Below are 22299 nucleotides of genomic sequence, written 5' to 3' on the forward strand. Positions count from 1 at the left end.
GACGGGTCCTTCATCCCCCGTTTAGTGGGTAATGACCTACTCTTCACCAGAGGGTATTTTGGATGTGAAAGCTTTCAAGAGGAGACAAGGTATGGTTGTGGAAGAGAAATCCACCGAGTGTTACTATATGCTCAGGAACCACATAAAACTCAAAAAGGTTCTGACTGGAAGCTGTAAGTATGGGAAAGCATCAAATACGCTACCTCAATTCTATATTTTTCCCTAGGCAGCCACTTTATTCTACTGCTGGAGACAAAATACTGTGTAACATGGACCACTGCATGTTCTAAACTAGTTAAATATCGGTTTCCATACGAGAAAGCAATTACATTTTTGATAGCTGTTGTTCTAGATATGATAAAATAGTATCTTACCCCTTCTTTTCGTTCATGTAGGTTTAAATATTTTAAATTGTCTTCTGCTATTTCGTCTACAGTCTGGGGCCTAACCACTAATGTTTCCATGGCATCAGTGAGAAATGAAGAAGCATCATATAAGTGAGCTATATAAAGGAAGGTGGAAAACAAAGTTATCATGGAGAAAATATTTGTAGTAATAAATATGCACGTCAGACAAATGTACTGTGATACAACACTGTCATAAGATATGATAATGTACACAAAGTATATGCTTAAAAAAATGCAGACCCCAATCTTATATGCTGCTTCAACAAAAATCGCATGTTTGTGTTTAGACATAGTTTTTAAAATGTAATCCACTGTTTTCAGTGTATAATTTAGACCATAAGTATCAGAGTCCTGTCTGAGAATTAAACATAAATACCTAAGGCATTTATTTATACACTTTCAAAATCTGTATAGGTCTTTCTTGGGTAAACAGAGAAAAACATATGTTAAAATTGGGTTTGGGTTTCCAGGCTTTTTTCTTTGTTGGTTTTTTTTTTTTTTTTTTAAAGAAACTAACTAAGTAAAGCCACCTTGCTTTAAACATTGAAAAGATTCACAAACAAAAGCCTGATTAAGCTATAGTGTTGTATTCTCCTAACAAGGTAGATCTTTTTGGTACTAAGAAAGGAGCTGTAGAACTCCAGGAAATAATACATCCTTCAGGAAGCAATTCATCTATTGGGCTGTGGAAATAAGTCACTTTCTGCACAACCCCTGTTCTGTGTTTCCCATGCTGAACAAAGCAATGTTTTTTCTCACCATCTACACCTTATTCTATTTTTCCTACCTGTTTCAGATACAGATAGACCACCCAAAAACAGGGAAATATTTTGCACTCTTTAACACACTGCATTTTGACTATCTAAGTGACAAGTAACTCTGTGGACTAAGTCTAGATTATTTAAGACTCCTGATGAAGTATTTCAATTTGTGAAAGAAAAATCTAATAATATTTTTTAGTTACAACATTTCACGATGCCTCCTTCAATTACCTTCAAACATCTAAGAAATTTTCCTCCAGACAAAAGAAACAAGCAAAATAATGTTCATATGTATTCTTTTACATCTGGAACAGATGGGGCCAAAACAAGTGAATGTGAAAGATGCACATGGATATCAAGGGGTCTTAGGTTAGGCCTGTAGTAAAAAATTACTAACTTTCTCTGCACTATCATTTCTTCAGCTCACTGTGCCCTAGAGTAAAATATTTCATAAATAAAAAGAGTATTTACATTAACATAAATGTCCACAAGTACAACAGAAACAAAAAAAAAAACCATTATTCATTGAAGTTATTTACCTTGAATAGATTTTCTCAAAGAAATGACAAGAATATCATACAACTTCTGGATGAAATCATCAATTACAGTTTTCACAGGGTTGCAGTTAACAGTTAAACAATCTATCCTTATGGTGCTTCAAGACAAAAAGATTAAAAAATAGCAAATATTGAATAGTATACTTATCTGTCAGTATCTCTAAGGTCTATGCACATCTATAGTTTAGCCTGATTTTGTAAAATCAGAAAAGAAAAAAAATTCCCTCATAATTCTACAAACAAAAGTCATAGCTTATTGGGAAAATTACTCATATTATTGAAATATTTACAACCCTCAGCCATACATATGCAGTTTTATGGGGACTAAGGTCTAACGCTCTGCTCCTCCAAATTAGTTAGAAAATTACTTGATTTTATATAACCAATGTCACTAAATTCAAAAGGACTATTTCTATGCTCAAAAAGAAAAATATTTTAATTATGTGTACAGTCATGTCTTTAAATCTCTAATTTCCCTGCGAATGTACTAACCCAGGCTTCAATAGTCCTAAAAACATATGAAAAGCCATAGTGAGTCATATCAAGGCCTCCTATCTAATACCTCACAGTGACTATAAGTAGATGCCTAAAGAACACTAGGAAGAAAGCTACCTTATTTGATACTTTCCTGAGTATCCTCCCTCAACACCAATTATTTTCAACTCATGGCACTTCACAGCCATGTCTGGTTTCTGGCTATAAGACACATCAGCAAATTTCTCTTCTATTCACCACAGTCTGTCCTTGAATATCACTTAGCCAACAAGTTCCACCAGTCCATTCTCCTGCATGACATGTCACCTCTTCTTAATTGTTCTGAACATGATTCCTAGCAGTTTCATTTAACAACTCTAACTACGCATTACACTAAACTCCATGTGAATATATGTAAAAATAAAAGCCTACACTAGCATATCTTAAACTAAAGTTATAAGAGGTAATCAAGTGTTTAAATACAGGAATTATTTAACCTATAAACACTTACTGTCTGTTCCCAACTGCCACATATACTCCACATGTACAGGACTTAGCTAAAAGAATTGTTAAGACATCACCGTGTTTTATAGTATTTCAGAATCAGCCCTGAATTTAGAGGGTGTTTCCCATCATATCAAAGGAAGACATTAAAAGTTTTCAGAGAAGCCTGTGCAGATAAGTGTCTAAAAATAAAACTGTGTCTAAAAATAAAACTGAAAGACAAAAATCTAAACATTTAAAAAGTACATCAATATTTTAAAAACACTTGAAATTCCATCTATATCTCCACATAAAAAAAAATATTTCTATTTTATTACTACCTTTAGAGTATCTGATAGAATAGTTACACTATACCTTGGAAGACGTTCTGCTTCTTTCCCTCTCACTTTTAATGCTTTGAAGTTTTTTTCCCAGTCCTGTTTGCTAGAAAGATGTGTCTCCACCAGAGTTTCCATATCTACTTGGCCAATGACGATCCATTCCTTTTCAACATTATTTTTGATTTCATAGAAAAGAAATATTTTCCAGACTAAAAAAACTCTGTTTCTCAATAATATTAAAACACTTTAATAATGTTTTCAAGCAACATTCTCTTTAACCTTTGTGCTCCTTCAATTACCTACAGATTCTCTTAGTGCAAAAATCATGAGGTACAAAATGGTTTGACATATTCACACATCTAAGGACAATCAAACCAGATTTTGAACAAGAGTAAAAAGACAGCTATAATACTAACGTTTCAATGGGAACCATACATATGCTTCAAGCTAGGTATGTGCTTAAGTGGTTGGCTTAACATGGATGGACTTAGCTTTTGCTCATATGCCTTGCAGAAAAGGACAATAATGCACAAATGCCATTGCTCAGTTACTTCTAGAATGTCTGAAGCTTAAAATTATACAAATCTAAAAAAAATGTATGAGTCAGTCAAATACTGAAAATACCTTGAATTGATCAGAAACTTCTGTCAGCCTTCTGAACAAATCCTCTGCTTTACTGAAAGCGGTCAGAAATCCATTTGCATTTCTTTCCGTCATAACAGTGAATATAGACTCCTCTTCTACTTCACTTACTCCCCTAAACTGATTTGGAATGGAGATGAATCTCTTCATTTCTCTATAATACCTAGCTCGTACTTCTTCAAAAGGAGGTCTGAATTGCAACCGGCCTTGCCTAAAAAGTGAAACAAATCATACAAAAACTAATATTTGAATGTAATGTGAGCCAGAATACTTTCTTAATAGGGGGAAAAAAAAGTCTTACTTGAATGTTAGATCAATATTTATTTCTGGTAAATTCTCATTGAGTGCTTCTAAGCCCATTTGATACTGATGCTCCAGAGCTTTGTAAAGTTGATGATTCCAGTGCTGTCTCCAAGCTTTCATATCACATGATTTGAAACCCTAAAATTTAACAATGTTTATTTTTATTTTTTTTTATTCCTCAAACCATAATTATAGTCTGAAACTGAGTACAGTACAATGTCTGAAGACCAGGATCTTAGTAAAATCAAAAGAAGTATCACACCACTGGAACAGGCTCCCCAGGGAAGTGGTCACGGCATCAAGCCTGTCAGAGTTCAAAAAGCATCTGGACAATGCTCTTAGTCATATGGTTTAGTTTTAGGTAGTTGGACTCAATGGTCCATATGGGTCCCTTCCAACTCAAGATATTCTATGATTCTATGAGTTTTAATATTAAGAAGATCTAAAGCTATTACATTTATTTCAAATGAATACAGGGAAAAAAATACCCAAATAAAACCAGTCTCTATGGCAGTTCAGCACGACAACTTCACTGAGGTTCATCTCCCATTGGTTTACTATGAGATTCTTCAAGGTTACTCTAAAATGCATGGGACTCTGCTAGAAATAAGATATAGAGCTGGCTGACTGAGAGATCTAAACCTGTATCAGACCTTTTATTTTCCTATGATATGTAAGGTACCTTTTAAACAGTATTTCAGAAAACTGTGTGTTCCTACAGATCAACGTTAACTGATAAGTAGATATAAGATTTTATCTTTAAAAAAACAGAATTAATATAATAAAGAATTTTCATTAGAATCTGCTACATTGCACTGTAAAATCATAGAATCATAGAATCATTTAGGTTGGAAAAGACCTTTAAGATCATCCAAGTCCAGCCCTTCTTGTAGATGGGCGTCACATTGGCAAGCCTCCAGTCATCAGGGACCTCCCCTGTTAACCAGGACTGCTGATAGATGATGGAAAGTGGCTTGGTGAGCTCCTCCGCCAGCTCCCTCAGTACTCTCGGGTGGATCCCGTCTGGCCCCATAGACTTGTGAGCATCCAGGTGGCATAGCAGGTCATTAACTGCTTCCTCCTGGACTATGAGGGCTCCATTCCGGTCCCCATCCCTATCCTCTAGCTTAGGGGCCTGAGTACACTGGGGATGACCGGTCTGGCTGTTGAACACAGAGGCAAAGGCGGCGTTAAATACCTCAGCCTTTTCCTTGTCCTCGGTGACAATGTTCCCCCCCACATCCAGCAAGGGATGGAGATCCTCCTTGGCTCTCCTTTTATTGCTGATGTACTTATAAAAGCATTTTTTATTATCTTTTACAACATTGGCCAGATTAACTTCTTGCTGGGCTTTTGCTTTTCTAATTTCCTCCCTGCATGACCTAACAAGATCCCTGTACTCCTCCTGAGTTGCCCGCCAATTCTTCCAAAGGTGGTAGACTCTCCTTTTTTCCCTGAGTCCCCGCAAAAGCTCCCTATTTAGCCAGGCCGGTCGTTTTCCCCGCCGGTTGGTCTTACGGCACACGGGGACAGCCTGCTCCTGCGCCCTTAAGACTTCCTTCTTGAAGAAGGCCCAGCCTTCCTGGACCCCTTTGCCCTTCAGGACTGCCTCCCAAGGGACTTTCCCAACCAGGGTCCTGAAGAGGACCTGTAAGAATACGTAAAGCTGTATCACACACTTAAGTCTGTAAACGATCACTTGTAAGCCATCCAAGGATTTTCAAAAGGGCAATACAAGTTAGAAAAGAAACTGGAAACTTCTTCCAGCTTAACAGGTTCTCTTCTTATTTAATTGGATAGAGATTTTCAGCCTGGAGCATTGGAGGCAGTCCAAGGTTACTGCAGGAAGCCACACAGTTAAGGTCAGCCCTACAATCCAAGGCTGCCCAGAGGAACTCTTCCAACAGAAAGATTTCAGAGACTAAGAAAATTTGAAATTGTCCAAATTAAGCCTTAAGACAATTATAAATAGGGGTTTTAAAGAAATAGGAAGATCTTGATGACAACAGCAGTGAGACTATACAATCTTGTAATTTTGGACAGTGAAAACTGGATACACTTGGTTAGGTTTTAGCACTTCTAGTCAAGGATAAAAAAAAGTGACTGAACACAGTTTAGTTAATTTATCATATAAAATATTCTGTAACACCCAAACAATTTTCAAACAGATCTTAAAGCAAATATATACTATTAATTTTAAGAAAATATAGTGACTTCAAGATAAAAATTTGCAGACTAAATTTCAAAAGACATTAGAAAACAAAAGCTTAAACAATGCACTTATATATTATTCTTATTACCCTGAGAAGGTGGAAAAATTTATAGAAAAAATACAGTTAAAATATTGCATTTACTTGACTGGCAAATACCAACTAAAATAATCTGGGTTTTCATTAAAAAGGCTAAGAACATCACATCCATCTAAGACTATAGCCCCGTTATTGCTGAAGGCTATAGGAAAAATTAAACTGACTTGAATGGTACCTCGAAATAGCTTAGGTGATAGTAATATCATCCAGTTACTTTGATAAGATTATATTCTTTATCAAAATCATCTTAGTCAATGGTCTTAAGGGTCTTTTCCAATCTAAATGATTCTATGATTCTATTCTAAAACTTTGCAGTTGATAAGCGAACAAAAAAAACCTGGCTTTTTCATTATTTCAGGCAGAAATGCATTTTAATTCTAAATTTTATAGATTTGTTCTATTCTGCCTGGGGATCACCCATATCTGTACCAATTTATTTTACCTTGTGTTAGTGGCTCAGACACAACTCATCTACATAACCTAAGGCTTTCCCATTTTTTCATCTAACCCCTGTTGTCTGACCAAGTGTTCTTCTCCCATTACTAGTATGACATAAAAAAGACTATCCTCATCCTCCTCATCTGAGATTTTACCTCACATCTGGCATCAACTAAGTAGCACACAGTCAGTTTTCCTGAGCTAGCTAGTAACACCTTAATCAAAATTAATTCAATCATGCTATGTTTGAGCCTTAAATTTTAATTACTATTGAAAAGTCAAATGTTCACAGCTCGCAATATGATAATGAAACCCTGCCTGTGACTCAAGGCTGGCAAAACCAGTTCTGAGCTCCTGGAGTCCATCTTTCCAACGCTGCTGCTGCCGAAGTAGATCAATATTCATGAGAGATATAACCTGTTAAAAGAATTTTAAAGGATAATAAACATATTCATCATGACATAAATGAAAGAAAAGGTAAAGTAAGCTGTAAGAGACATGATTTCAATTTCACCTGGAAAATATACCTTTTCAATGAAGTTTGTATGCCACTTTCTTAGTTTTCTATTTTCAGTGGAAAGCCGTTCAGCAGCAGCCTGGAGTTTTTGGATATAAGCTTCCAATTCTCTAGGATTATCCCATGTTATTTGAGCTTTTCCTCCAGGACCAGATTTTGAATGCTTGAAAAACATACAACTTTTGTAAGGTTTAATGACAAACATAATCTACCAGCTAGCATACAGGAAGTGATAATATGAGAAAGACAGTTTTACTCTTAGTAAAAAATAGAGGACCTCCCTCTCACTACTGCACTAGAGACATAATAATATGGCAAATCACAGACATGTGGGCATATTGTTATAGCTACATCAATGCACTGGGGAAGGATTAATGCCAGACTCTTAACAGAGCTTGAAATAAATCCACTGATGTTGAGACTCCTGTCCCACACACGCAAGCAGACATCTTAAGATGAGAGGACACCTTAAACTCCTCCCTTCCTCTTTGCTCTGCACAGACCAAAAACCAAAATGTCACACTAATAACTGCTAACAGACTTCAAGTGCTTCTCATGAAAAATTTTTTTTAAATTACACTGTAAAATTCCACTGACTCATAAGCAGCTTTTTCTCTGGGCTTTTTATCAAGATTCTGGGGGTTTTATGCATTTTGCTAAGTTTACAGTAGAAAATCAGAAGAAAAAAAGCATCTGAAGTTCCACAACTGGACCTATTCCTAAAAGATGTAGGGCAGGAATCACATCAAATATGAGAATATGTTGTGCCTTTGAACACTTCTGCACCACCACTGTCTTAGGGTCTGCACACTAAAGGAATCTGTGGCATAATCTGCAGCCAGCCCAAGAAAAATTTAAGAGACATTTTGGGAACTTTCTCCAGGACATTTCTGAACCTACAGCTTGGTCTGGACTCTCCACCATTTTATATGAACTAACCCCAAACCCAGCATCCCTTCTACTTTCAGTCCCATTCTTACACTCTGTCTTGCAAAACAGTTCTCAGGAGCAAGTTTTCAATATTTTCCGTAATGCCTGCTCTGGAGACATTATTCTCTTGCCCAATACAGAGTTTATGGTCACGTTATAATTCTCCAGCCATTCTCACATTCTAAGAGTGTCGGAAGAAGGTGGAGTCCTTCAAACTGATCAAAACTAGGAAACTGAAATTCATGATATACAACACATTTCTCCAGACATAAAATACAGATAAGGTGTTAAAAAAATGTAGATTGTAGTGTAATTTTTAAGTTCGTATTGTCCCTTCAAAGCAGAAAAATAAAAATAATTAAGTAAATTCCTCCAAATAGATCCGAATTCCCTAAAAGAATCTAAAACTTCTTTAAGTATAGTGAACTTCCCAGCAATTATAAAAAAAAAACCCCTCTTCTCAGAGCAACTATATTATGTCTGAACACCAACCCCCTGTAACAAACTGCATGCATGAGTCAGTAATCAGGTAGATCCACAGACTCTTTATTCTTAATCTAAACCAAAAACTATCCACTTTCAACCTGCCCAAAACTTGAATTAGAAATATTTAAGAGAATTACAAAATCCACAGAGATTTAATAACAGTCTGTCCTGGTTTCAGCTGGGATAGAGTTAATTTTCTTCCTAGTAGCTAGCATAGTGCTGTGGTTTGGATTTAGGATGAGAAGAACGTTGATAACACACTGATGGTTTTAGTTGTTGCTAAGTACTGCTCATGCTCGTCAAGGACTTTTCAGCTGCCCATGCTCTGCCAGGTGCACAAGAAACTGGGAGGGGGCACAGCCAGAAGAGTTGATCCAAACTGACCAAAGGGCTATTCCATACCACATGACGTCATGCTCAGTATATAAACTGGGGGGAGCTGGCTGGGGGGCAGCGATCACTACTCAGGAACTGTCTGGGTATCGGTCGTCGGGTGGTGAGCAATTGCATTGTGCATCACTTGCTTTGTATATTATTATTACTGTTATTATGACACTGTTGTTGTTACTACTACTATTTTACTTTATTTTATTTCAATTATTAAACTGTTGTTATCTCAACCCAGGAGTGTTTCTCACTCTTACTCCTCCGATTCTCTCCCCCATCCCATCAGGGCAGGGGGAGTGAGCGAGTGCATGGTGCTTATTTGCTGGCTGGGGTTAAACCACAATACAGTCATAGAATCATAGAATCATTTAGGTTGGAAAAGACCTTTAAGATCATCCAGTCCAACCATTAACCTAACAGAAAACAGTGAAACCATTTCTTAATAATAATTTACCTCCAGAATAAAGTATAGGCCATTTTTACTAAAATAGACCAAAATAATATTGTTTAGAAGTGTTAAAACAGGAGTTACATTCCCAGCTATTAAGAAATTGACGACATTATGGTTCATGTGTAAATTCAAACACTAAAAATAATTCCTGAGAGACCATATTACACTAATATTCGGTGGATAAGGAATTGGATGGATGGTCGCATCCAGAGGGTCATGGTCAATGGCTCAATATCCACATGGAGACCTGTGACAACTGGTGTCCCTCAGGGGTCCGTACTGGGACCGGTGCTATTTAACATCTTCATCAATGACACAGACAGTGGGATCGAGTGCACCCTCAGCAAGTTTGCAGATGACACCAAGCTGAGTGGTGTGGTTGACACGCCAGGAGGACGAGATGTCATCCAAAGGGACCTGGACAAGCTGGAGAGGTGGGCCTCTGTGAACCTCATGAGGTTCAACAAGGCCAAGGGCAAGGTCCTGCACCTGGGACAGGGCAACCCCCAATATCAATACAGGCTGGGGGATGAAGGGATTGAGAGCAGCCCTGCAAGAGAAAGATTTGGGGGTACTGGTAGATGAAAAGCTGCACGTGAGCCAACAATGTGTGCTTGCAGCCCAGAAAGCCAACTACATCCTGGGCTGCATCAAAAGCAGCGTGGCCAGCAGGTCGAGGGAGGGGATTCTGCCCCTCTACTCTGCTCTGGTGAGACCCCACCTGCAGTGCTGCGTCCAGCTCTGGGGCCCTCAGCACAAGAAGGACATGGACCTGCTGGAGCGGGTCCAGAGGAGGGCCACGAAAATGATCCGAGGGCTGGAGCACCTCTCCTATGAGGACAGGCTGAGAGAGTTGGGGTTGTTCAGCCTGGAGAAGAGAAGGCTGCGAGGAGACCTTATTGCCGCCTTTCAGTACTTAAAGGGGGCCTACAGGAAGGATGGGGGCAATTTTTTCAGCGAGGCCTGTTGTGACAGGACAAGGGGTAATGGATTTAAACTAAAGAAGAATAGATTTAGACTGGATAGAAGGAAGAAATTTTTTACAATGAGGGTGGTCGAGCACTGGCACAGGTTGCCCAGAGAGGTGGTAGAGGCCCCATCCCTGGCAACATTCAAGGTGAGGTTGGACGGGGCTCTGAGCAACCTGATCTGGTTAAAGCTGTCCCTGCTCACTGCAGGGGGATTGGGCTAGGTGACCTCTAAAGGCCCCTTACAACCCAAAGCATTCTATGATTCTATGAGTATCCAAAGTAAAAAGGAAAAACCAGTTGTTTGAATGACAATAAAAAAAAGGTCCATTGATTTCAATAAATGCTAATTAAACAGCTTGTATGGGAAGGTTGCAGTTAAGAAGTCCAGCAATAAACACAGAAAAAGCAGCACAGAATATGCACAGATAACACTGAAATTAAAAATACAAAGAGAAAAGAATTCTTTCACCTTAATTATCTGTTCAAATGCTAGAGCAGACTGTAACATCATTGGCTTCTGACTCTCAATCATTTGTTGATCAATAGAATTATAAAAATGCGCCACCTGTAAAAATGGAGAGATTAAATTTAGAAGAACAGATAAAAATATTTATATGCTGATAAATGTAATGCAGGATATTTCTGAAAGTATTGCCCAATCAACACTATTAAGAAGTGAGAATTAATTATAGCAGTAAAACATTTACAAAAATAAAGTACTATACAACACTAATGTGATCCTATCTTCCTCTAGTGATGAATTCTAATAGCAAAAAAGACTGCTGCTTATATGTGTCTGAGGTGATTATACTTCACCTTAAGTTAAATCTAGCAATGGTGACGACAAGCTGGTCCATTTTATGACATTTTCCTTCAGTTATAATAATCAGAAACTGAGACTAAAACCAGGAGATCAATGAATTACTTGTCTTATTTCTGTATATTCATACAGTAACTTCACGTGACTTTAATACTATAATTCATTTGGTTTCAAAAGAAGACACATCACAAAATTGTAAAGCATGTCTTTATTTTTGTTCTCTTTTAAGGACTCAGTAAATTTGTTCAAGAAACAAGTCAGTTTTATACAGACAAACACAGAAAAAAGTTTAACCACATGGAAAAGATAATAGTCTAGAAATGTTCTACTACTAAAGCTGGGAAGTCAGAACAGGAAGTTATTATGACAATCTTATACCTGTTTGAGGATGACTGCCTGCTTACAGAACTTCTGTGCAGTGTTTGCAACATGCTGTATTTTAGCTGGTATAGCAAAACCAAGTGCTGATAGCTGACGTACTTCTCTTAGGAGAGTCACCAAACGATCTGAATAAAGTATGTTTAATGTTCCAAAAACATGATCCAATTCCATTACAGGACTATTAGCTTGGATGCTAAACCAAAATCAAATTAAACATATTACTGAATATAATTTGGTATCGATCCTTTCTTAGGTGCATTGTATAATAACATAATAAACAATTCTTAAAAGCTTGATGTCATTCTATTACATTTTTCTATGTTTATTAATATTTTAATTTACTCAGAAGTTATTCTAGTAACCTTTCACTTCATTCAAAGCCAATGAAGACAAGAAAAAATGAACAATGCCTACTGGTTTTGCTCACAAAGTTCTCCTGGCTTGTTACAATCATTAACATGTAACTCACAGTTAGACAGTATTTCTCAAAACCACTGGACCCATCATACTCTCTCAAGCTGGCACTTTACAGGCCCCAGCCTTCAGCACTGCAAAGGAGAAGAAATTCTCTGAGTGAACCAATCCAAGAACCAGGACTTGGATCAGTGGAACATTTTGGTATACACAATCAGATGCCAAGAAGAGTATCAGCCTATCTTTAGATTTTACTCCAATTTTTTTTTTTTTTTTCTACTGTGGTAATGCTTCTAACCACCATCCTTTCAGGCTTCTTTCATAAAAACTTGATCCTTACTTATTTTTTCACTTTTTTTCTCATCTTTTTCTACTACCCATATCCATTGCATTCCCCTTTGCAGTGAGCTACATCTTCTCTTCTCCTTTTAATTAATCTCTTCACATCTTTTAAAATCTCACAATAACAAAATTTTATGGTACTAATAAAATAGATGGCTGTTACATATTGGAGTGCTGAATCTGCTTATTTGTTACATTTGAGTGTTTTTCATAAAACAGAAGTTTACATGTAAGTATCAACTCCTGTATCCTCTGAAACTGGACAAACTCTTTTTTCAAAGAAAGTGTGGAACACTCAGAGATGCAGACAGAAGCTATGTGGCCAGTCAATTTAAAAAAATAATTGTTAAAATATATTTTAATATCCCATAAAGTAATTTCATTATTTTGGGGATCTCAATTCATGAGGTTCAAATGTATTTTCTTACCCTTCTTTCATCTGCTCTATTTAGACTGCAGAATTTCTTGTGAATAGCAATTTATTTGTTACTCTACATGTGTCATCTGTATATCACACCTATACTGTAATCCAATCTGGTTTCTAGACATTATCACTATACAGATTACAATGGATAACAAGTAGTAACAACAAGCAAACCAAGCATGTCTTTCATTCCAGGTGTTACTACAAACTGCAAGATTAGTTATTAAGTGTATACTTTGCCTGACCAACAAAGCCTGGCAGGATGATGAAATGATAATGAACTCTTCCGTTTTGTTTCTCCACTCATTCACAGTTCTGTAAAATTTTTTATTTCCTTCATCAAGTTCTATTGAATTACACCACACTACAGATTTCAGCATAAGCATTATTTAAACGACGATGTATTTACCAGAGTCCTGACTTGGGATTTGATAATTCTGACTGGATATTCCTAGACCAATCATCAAATTGTTCTTGTTCATATACTTTTAACTGTTCCAGAAAAGAGTCTGCACTTTGATGAAAAGCCTGAAATCCAGACAAGTCAGACAGAAGAGCCTCTGCAAGCTTGACAGCATCATCCACCTTAAACACAATCACAAAGAAAGGAAGCTTAACTTCCCAGTATTAATTAGAAAAGAAAAATTACTCAGCAAGCAGCACCACTGATTAGGAATCTTGGTTGTATAACTCTTGGGAAGTCCACAATTTTTCTGTGGGGAATTCCCCACAGAAATCTCAAATACCATGTTTTACGATCTATGATAATATTGTGCCTGAACAGTAACGAAATCTGTTACCTTCAGCTCCAGCTGCCGTACCCATACAATATTATTTACAACTTCAGAAAGGTTTTTGCCTGACAGGGGTCCAGAAACATCACCAGGAACACCATGGCATCGAGTTTCAAAGTCTGTCTGATAGTCTAACACAAGCAAAAGATTCATGTTAGACCAGACACCTAGTAGAACAAGCTTAAAATTATTATTGCAGTTATAAAAATATACTAGGGATACTGACACAATTCTAAAAGTAAATAAAGAATTCTAGTATTTGCAAAAAAACTAATGCAATTAAATACTTTTAAACACATTTTTACCGTTGACGTAATCTTGAAGTCTTGCTAGCAATGTTTCCCTTTCAAAAAGCAATTCTTGGCTTATATTTGGATGCTTTATCAGTTCCTTGTATTTCTGAAATGTTTGAAGAAGCTGGAATATGAAGTTTAAAAAAGTTATGTCTTTCTCCTGAAAAAAAATGAAACTTATTCTGACGCTACTCAGTAGTGCTGTTCATAAGTACTGTCTTTGGCTCTAAGTACTTATTCCTGTGCTCTGAACTGACTACTTAAGAATTCGATAACTTCATCTTTAGGAAAGTTTTCAGACTTCAACAATACCCATACCTGCTGAGGACTGTCCTGAATTTCTGAAATAAATTTCTTCAATTTGCTTGCTATTTTTTGTTCCGCTGGTGCAATAATTCTTTCATACTGAGAGACTGCTGCTCTCCATAATGGCTAGAAATAATGAGTTCATGTGTTAGTTTAGGACTATCCATATAAATCATAAAAAGTCACAGAAAGAATGTGAATAAATTAAAAATAAGCATTATACCTCTGTGTAAGGATTATAGTGTACAGGATTTAGGCCAGCAAAGGGTTCAAACACTTGGGCAAGATGTAAAGCATTTTGTTCTCCAGCTGGCAAAAAGAATGTAAGTTTTTCATGCAGTGTTCTAACAGTTAGAACCTAAAACGGAATAAAAATATTTGATATATCCAACGTATTTTTACATAAAACTTATATTTAGAAGCAAAAAGCACAAGCAATACATCCCATCCCTCTCCTTTTTACACAAAACTTTTGAAAGGCTCAGGCAAACACAGATTATGGAATGCTACCTGACTCTGAAAAGGCTGAAAAGTGTTTTAGTTCCCTTTTCTAACTTAAAACAATGTTGTTTAATTCTGTGTCTAATGAAATAAATGTGTATAATCCAAATCTCTACCTCATCAAGACGTTTGCCAAGTTTGGCTAATGATTCAGGGAAATATTTCTCATTTTTCCATGGATGTAGAGTATAACGTTGCCACAGTTGTCCCGTTAGGTACTCACAAGCTGACACCCACTGCTCACAAATCAAGATGCTAGCCTTTAGATTTTCTTTAACACTGTGAAAAGCATCCTCCCACAAATTCAAAGCTGCTAATTTTCTCTGAACATATCTACCTAGCGAGCCACCTAGAATACAAAAAAGTATACAAAAGCAGTGTTATGTTATGTTTGTTTAAAATAATTCCTTCAAACACCACACCACATTCCAATCACATTTTTTAAAAACTAGTGCAATGTCTTGATTTCAAACCACACAAATGTATCAATAACTGACTATTTTGTTTCAGATTCAATAAATCTCTTGCACATCTCCAAGTCAAACAGAGGTTGGTCCAACATCAGAAGCTGACGGATTTGGATTCTGGAATCGGCACACAAGCATCTGTCTTTAGCAGCAGTAATGGCAGTAGCTGGCTGCCCCCAGCAATCCTTCCACTCATGCACACACACATCTGGCAGCAGGAGACAAACTCACAGTCTTATGCCTGTCCCAGAACATGGGACTGCTGTCGAGAGAATAAGGGAAGCAACCTCCCTGCACGTCCTGCTCTCGCCTCCACGCAGACTGAATCAAAATTCAAATGGGGGTTTATGTAAATAAATTTTCTCCTCTGAGAGAAAGACAAGGTGTCAAACAGAAGCAAGAAAATTCCAGTCCACGGGGCAAAAGGTATCCAACTCCATCCTGTTATTATCTATCATCTTCCCAAGCATGTGTGAAGGCATCTACCAGAACCAGCTGAATTATTGGGAACTATAAGGCAAATAATATTCTTGGATCATAGTTACAAGAAGAAAGCACCTTAATGCTGTAGGCTATCAATCACTGGTGCCCTTAGGAGGAAGAAGGTCTCTTCTCAAGGATTCATTTTACTTTTTCTCAACTGTTCATTTAATACAGACTACATAAAGGTTTACCTATTACATCCAAGAGATTATGCATGCGTGGCTGTGGATAAGGATCATGTTCTGTTTGTCTCCACACTCCATCAACAGTATCCTTGGTAGTCTCCACCAGATCCACAACTTCAAATAATGAGAGACTATCCAAGTTGTAATAAACCTAGAAAAAAATATCCTTAATATGATTACTTTGCAACTAGTATTGTAGAAACATTTATACTTTTCTGATGCTGACAATTGCTATAGTTTCCTGGATTTTGTTGCTTAACAGAATATGGCAAAATCCTCTCAAAAAACAAGCATTTATGTAAGTTTATTCATGTGAAGAATGCATTGATATCTGAAGTGCTATTCAAGCAAGAGCTTTACAGGTGCCAAAAATTTTGCATGATAGCGTTTATTATTTCATCTGCATTTTCAGTTTTCCTTTTTATAATTTCCTGAGTCAATTTCTAGTTCACAAACTGTAGCATACTGTTGTACTTCTACAGCAGCGCTTAGTATTCAATGGTCAAATCTGCTCCCAATTAAATGTTGGCATTCCCCTGCACCATTGTCACTACAAACTACATGAATGTAATTTAAAGTAAAATTTTGCATAAGAAAAAATAACTAAATAGTTATGTATTCATATACTTGAAAAGAGTGTACATATACTGACAGATATTTCATAAGAAGAGTGGTTTTTACTAAGTCAACAAATATATCACTGATCACGCAAAAGAAAACATACTTTTGCAATGTCCTCAAACAGGTCTTTAAAATGAGCAGCTCTCTCTTTACTACACCATTTACTTCCATGATGAGCACATTCTATCCAGAACTGAAATTCATCTGTTGGTGTAAGTATAGCTGCAAATAATAACAGAAAGTGTTTAAATATGAAATACACAAATGGTCGCAAAATATTTTCAGTCAGTACATACTTTCTAAAGCAAATTTTTACTATATGGTTATGTAATTATCCTTCAACTTCTGACTCTGACTAGATGCAGTATCAAGTTCATACCAACAGATCAGAGCTGATCATCACTAATTCCAATCTACTCATCACAACCTGTTATATTTCACACTCTGCAGTCACTGGGATAATGAAGACTTAAAACTCAACCTGTAAATAAATTATTTACTCCTAATTTAATATTAATTATGAAAAACGTAACTGCAAAACAAACCTCGCACATCATCTTCACTGAATTTTGTTCCCGTGTAATTAGGATCTGACCTTCTGAGAACAGTACTCAAGCCAGTTTCAAGCTCACTTAAAAGTTTCTGGAGTTTCGGATCAAATGTTTTACTCCATCTCTCATCCTGCAATGAAAATGTCAAAAATTGTGACTCACATGATAGAACAATTACTATTTTCCTCCCATTAATCTTAAAAAAAAAAAAAAAAAAATCAGATAACAGCATTAACCAACCACATGGTAGGACAATGTAATAATTTATTCTTCTTCAAGTCAATGAAAAGCACCTTATTCTTTTCACTTAACAATTCAGAATAATACTGTAAAAAAATTTTTATCACAAAATCAAAAGTCAGGTGTTGGATTTATAACGGCACTCTGAAAATGTGATCATGATTCTTTGTTAACGACTTCTCTTAAATTGAATAAATTTGGAATCTACTTCTATAGTAGAATCTGGAAATTGCTAGAATCAAATATTAAAAGTTATTGTGGTTTTCTGAAATTATTTTATTATGATATACAAGAAATCAAAAATATTTAAATGCTGCAACTCTACTTCTTCAGCTTGTGAAATACAGCCATCATCACCGTTTTTGACAAAATCCACAAATGAAATATATTCTTTAATGGAACAGAAGGAAAAGCCTCAGAACATTTAAAAAAAGCAAAACTATGAAAAATGCAGCTGTACAAATTAATCTAGAATCTAGCACACCTATCTGCCGCATATTATGGAATATAGTTTGCATGATACAGACCTATGCATTTCATATAAAACATAAGAGTATCTAAAACAAGAAAAGGACACAAGACCGGAATCACTGGTGGAAAGGAGGTAAGGAGCTGCTGTCTCCATTAACCACCACCGCCCAGTGTATTCCACGTTTCTAGTCCGGCATATGTATGACCAGAATCCTCCTCTCATCGCTACTGATAGGAGGTGAAGTACCTTCTTTAACTTAGAACTATCACCCAACATTTAAGCTCTTAAAATATTTTATTTTTAAAACATCAAATATCTATCTCAGGATAGTTAACATCCTATGGAATTTCAATGTTTCAATGTAAATCTACAGAACATTTAAATCGGTATACTGCTCACCTTCAGTAATACTGGAGCAAAAACCTGTCGTACAGCTTGATAAAGGGTGTTAATTGGTGAATCTAGCATAGATGACACAAGAATATTACTATGAAGATTATCTTCTGTAATTACGTCAGGCCGCAGCTTAAAGAACACCAACATATTATTCATAGAATCAGTAGCTTCGATCTGTAATAATCAAGAAGACAGGATTTGTTTAGAAAACTGTCATTGACTGCATATTATACTAAATTACATACACCATTTACACAAATTATTTACATCAAGAAAAAAAGTATAAAATACTGTATTACTCCCTATGTGCTCTGATAACATTCTGGTAGTATCTGATTTGCACAGATAATGAAGACTTTTATTATACTCATTCCTGAGTTCATAGGAACCTGAATTCCAACATCAAATATGTAATGCCTTTTTCATTACAAAATATCCATAGATACCATAATTACTTACACTATTTTGATTTTGAAAACTCCACTTACCACCTTCTGAGCGCAAACCAGAAACTCCATCTTGTGCCTAGAGAAAACTGAGCATAAAGTCTATCTTTTTTATCACATTTTTACACTACAATACTTTGGGAATATTTTTTTAAATATTCAGTATTGTTCTCCTGCGTCTGTAAATACATAACTCTATTGTAATTCATAGATTTCTCAAGGACAGAGAAAGGCACGCTCCTTCATCAGTAACATCATAAGCTGTAACATGACTCTTGTTCCCTTCACAGTCCAACTTATGGGTAAAGTTTGAAAAATTGCCATAAAACCAATTATTTAAACTATTTGTGGCCGAGAATTCATAAAAGAGAAGAACATTATTAAACATTTGATAAAACAATAACAAAAAGATACGCTAGCTGAAATCCCAAATTCTGTGCAACCGTAAACATCTGTGAATTTTTTTTCTGTTAAAAGAAACAGAGGTCTAGTAAGAACAGCTCTCAATTTTACTGGGCAGTATCAGTTTTACTTTCTTATCAAGTCTTTAGCCCAACACCTAAAGACATCATTTCACTGAGATGACAGGTATACATTATAGCCCCAATATGCACCTGATCTTCCACAGCTGCTGACAGTGTCTTTGTATATTAGACAGTGGCTCAGCAGCACACCCCAAAACCTGGTAGATGTAGATGTTCATTCTTGCATGAATATAGCATGCACTAGACTTCACAGACTACGCAGACGATTACACCAGGAGGTGTGTAAGTTACTGGCCCACACAGCAGTTCACCTTAGCAACCCATTACACCAGGCTTCAGTGCAGAAAAGAACCTGTCACTGGCATAACAGACACCACGTCCCTGGTCTCACAGCAGAACGACAGGATGCACATCAAGACCCGCACTTTGCCTGTACACTCTATGTGGCAGGCACCACAGCGTGTCCCGATTACATGGTGACATTTACCACGCATCACACCCCACGGTATCACTCAAGTTAAGTCCAGTTGGCAGCCGGTCACGAGTGGTGTTCCCCAGGGCTCTGTTTTGGGGCCAGCCTTGTTTAATATCTTTATCAATGATCTGGATGAGGGGATTGAGTGCACCCTCAGTAAGTTTGCAGATGACACCAAGCTGGGTGGGAGTGTCGATCTGCTGGAGGGTAGGATGGCCCTGCAGAGGGACCTGGACAGGCTGGACCGATGGGCCGAGGCCAACTGTATGAGGTTTAACAAGGCCAAGTGCCGGGTCCTCCACTTCGGTCACAACAACCCCATGCAATGCTACAGGCTTGGGGAAGAGTGGCTGGAAAGCTGCCTGGCTGAAAAGGACCTGGGGGTGCTGGTAGACAGCCAGATGAACATGAGCCAGCAGTGTGCCCAGGTGGCCAAGAAGGCCAACAGCATCCTGGCTTGTGTCAGGAATAGTGTGGCCAGCAGGAGCAGGGAGGTGATTGTGCCCCTGTACTCGGCACTGGTGAGGCCGCACCTGGAATACTGTGTCCAGTTTTGGGCCCCTCACTACAAGAAAGACATGGAGGTGCTGGAGCATGTCCAGAGAAGGGCAACAAGGCTGATGAAGGGTCTGGAGCACAGGCCTTATGAGGAGCGGCTGAGGGAACTGGGGTTGTTTAGCCTGGAGAAGAGGAGGCTGAGGGGAGACCTTATCGCTCTCTACAACTACCTGAAAGGAGGCTGTAGTGAGGTGGGTGTTGGTCTCTTCTCCCATGTAGTTAGCGATAGGACGAGAGGAAATGGGCTCAAGCTGCACCAGGGGAGGTTTAGGTTGGAAATTAGGAAAAATTTCTTTACGGGAAGGGTGGTCAGGCATTGGAACAGGCTGCCCAGAGAGGTGGTGGAGTCACCATCCCTGGAAGTGTTCAAAAAACAGGTAGATGTGGCACTTGGGGACATGGTTTAGTCTAGTCTACCCTTGATTGGCTTAGAGTAGACTTGGTAGTGTAGGTTAATGGTTGGACTGGATGATCTTAAGGGTCTTTTCCAACCTAAACGATTCTAAGTCCCCCACGATTCTAAGGTGAGTCACTCGCTGAACACAAACACTCAGAGCAGGACATTTCACACAACGAACCTCAGACTGACTCACAGCTGGACACATCAATCTGCAAAATGCATGATTTGGACAAACACTCACTTTGGGACTTGTCAAATATCAGCCAATGTGCCACATACTGGGCCACGTTTCCTGCACGGACACTGGCAATGCAATCCTTCCAGTCACCTGCATGCACCCTTGCCCAGGGAACAACCCATGCATCAGACTCCACCTGGCATTTGCAGCAAGGTAACATGCGTGACATTCACACAGCGACAATACACAGCACGCCAAACCTATGTATCAGCAGGGGCACAACCCACTAACTTATATCACAGAGCTGACCACATGGTCTCCGCAGGCTCTTGGGCCCGTAATTTATACAGCAGACACTGAGACCAGCATAGGTATTTGCAGTAGGAAGATGTCTCCCAAATCAGACACCGGTCTTTTCTGACCACTAGACCTGGGCTGGACCCCAGGCTCCGCGTCCCCGCTGGCACACTGGCATGCGGCGGAGACGCTGGGTCCGTGGGAGCCTGCGGACGCTCGGCTGGACGGCACCGTACCTTGTTGGATGCGGTGAGCTGGGTGCCCGAGCGCTGCACAGCCAGGAGGAACTCGTTGCTGTCGTCGAGGAAGTCGGTCAGCTCCGGGCGGGAACGGAGCCCCGCGGCCAGGGCAGCGGGGCCCCCAGCGGCATCCAGGCCGAAGTAGTTAGCAGCCGTGGCTGCAATAAAGCGCTTCCTCTTGTCCCCCTCCACGGCCATGCTGGCCGGACGCACCGCCGCCAGGCAGTGTCACGGCGGGGGTGGATCCAGAACCCCACGGGAGGACAGGGAGGGCTGCCGGGAGAAGACCCGAAGGGCGGGCGGCGGGAAGGACGGCGGCTCCCGCCGGGCCACAGGGCGAGGCCCGAGGCCTCCCGGCGTCGCCGCGTTGCCAGGACCCGTCACTATGGTGACTGAAAATGGCGGCCCCGGTGCGCTCGCCAGCTCGCTCCGGCTGGCGACGGGCAAGCGCCGCGCGGGGGCCGCCGGCGGGGAGAAAGGCGGCGGCCGACGCGCTCGGCGATCGGCAGGCACGCCAGGCCGCGCGAGGCGGGCGGGGCGGCGCCCTCTGCAGGCCGCCCCGGGGGCGGGGCCCCGTGGGGGCCCGGCGGTGCCCGCGGCTCCGCCGTCCGCGGCCGCGTCGCGACCTGCTGGGCGGCTTGCCGGCCGGAGCCGCGGCAGCGCCTCTGCTGCCTTCGGCCGCGCTACGGTGTCACGGGCGCCGCGGCAGCGCCGGTGCTTCCCTCTCCGCCCTCCTCGCTCCGTTACCCAGCGGTTCCCGGGCGTCCGCTGCTTCGCTACGACGAGGCGGAGAGGGGCGGCTGCCCCGGCTGCGGGCCGGGCCCCGGGCGGCGTGGGCGAGCGCTGGGGGCTGGCAGCCCAGCAGCAGGGAGCCGCGGAGGAACGCGCTGCCGCCGGCGACAGCCGCCCGGCCGCCCCAGGGGCTCCCGCCCCGCAGCCCCCGGCCCCTGGAGCTGGGCGGGGCGGGCAGAGCCTGGCTGTGCGGGACTGCTGCCGGCGGGCCGCGGGCGGGCAGCCGCGCTACCGACGGCTCAGGCCGTCGGATCAGTCTGAATCGCGACACGTTGCTCGCGC

The 22299-nt window shown here is 39.8% G+C and overlaps 1 protein-coding gene across 1 annotated transcript in view; it reads right to left on the minus strand.

Moving 5' to 3' along the window:
- DYNC2H1 (dynein cytoplasmic 2 heavy chain 1) overlaps window positions 1–21423 on the minus strand; it is a 197891-nt gene extending 176468 nt beyond the window's left edge. Inside the window, exons 1-20 of the mRNA XM_075724522.1 lie at window positions 21223–21423; window positions 18151–18321; window positions 17034–17169; window positions 16592–16710; window positions 15874–16018; window positions 14849–15081; window positions 14455–14589; window positions 14244–14357; window positions 13938–14049; window positions 13639–13763; window positions 13248–13423; window positions 11656–11851; window positions 10927–11022; window positions 7243–7395; window positions 7034–7132; window positions 3967–4106; window positions 3648–3876; window positions 3058–3185; window positions 1708–1823; window positions 375–502 (exon numbers count right to left, since the gene is read on the minus strand). Of these exons, the coding sequence (XP_075580637.1) occupies window positions 375–502; window positions 1708–1823; window positions 3058–3185; window positions 3648–3876; window positions 3967–4106; window positions 7034–7132; window positions 7243–7395; window positions 10927–11022; window positions 11656–11851; window positions 13248–13423; window positions 13639–13763; window positions 13938–14049; window positions 14244–14357; window positions 14455–14589; window positions 14849–15081; window positions 15874–16018; window positions 16592–16710; window positions 17034–17169; window positions 18151–18321; window positions 21223–21423 (2952 nt within the window). The remainder of the gene's footprint in view (window positions 1–374; window positions 503–1707; window positions 1824–3057; window positions 3186–3647; window positions 3877–3966; window positions 4107–7033; window positions 7133–7242; window positions 7396–10926; window positions 11023–11655; window positions 11852–13247; window positions 13424–13638; window positions 13764–13937; window positions 14050–14243; window positions 14358–14454; window positions 14590–14848; window positions 15082–15873; window positions 16019–16591; window positions 16711–17033; window positions 17170–18150; window positions 18322–21222) is intronic.
- Window positions 21424–22299: the final 876 nt, after the last annotated feature.

Source organism: Pelecanus crispus, chromosome 1 (genome assembly GCF_030463565.1).
Source record: "Pelecanus crispus isolate bPelCri1 chromosome 1, bPelCri1.pri, whole genome shotgun sequence".
NCBI classification, from domain to species: domain Eukaryota; kingdom Metazoa; phylum Chordata; class Aves; order Pelecaniformes; family Pelecanidae; genus Pelecanus; species Pelecanus crispus.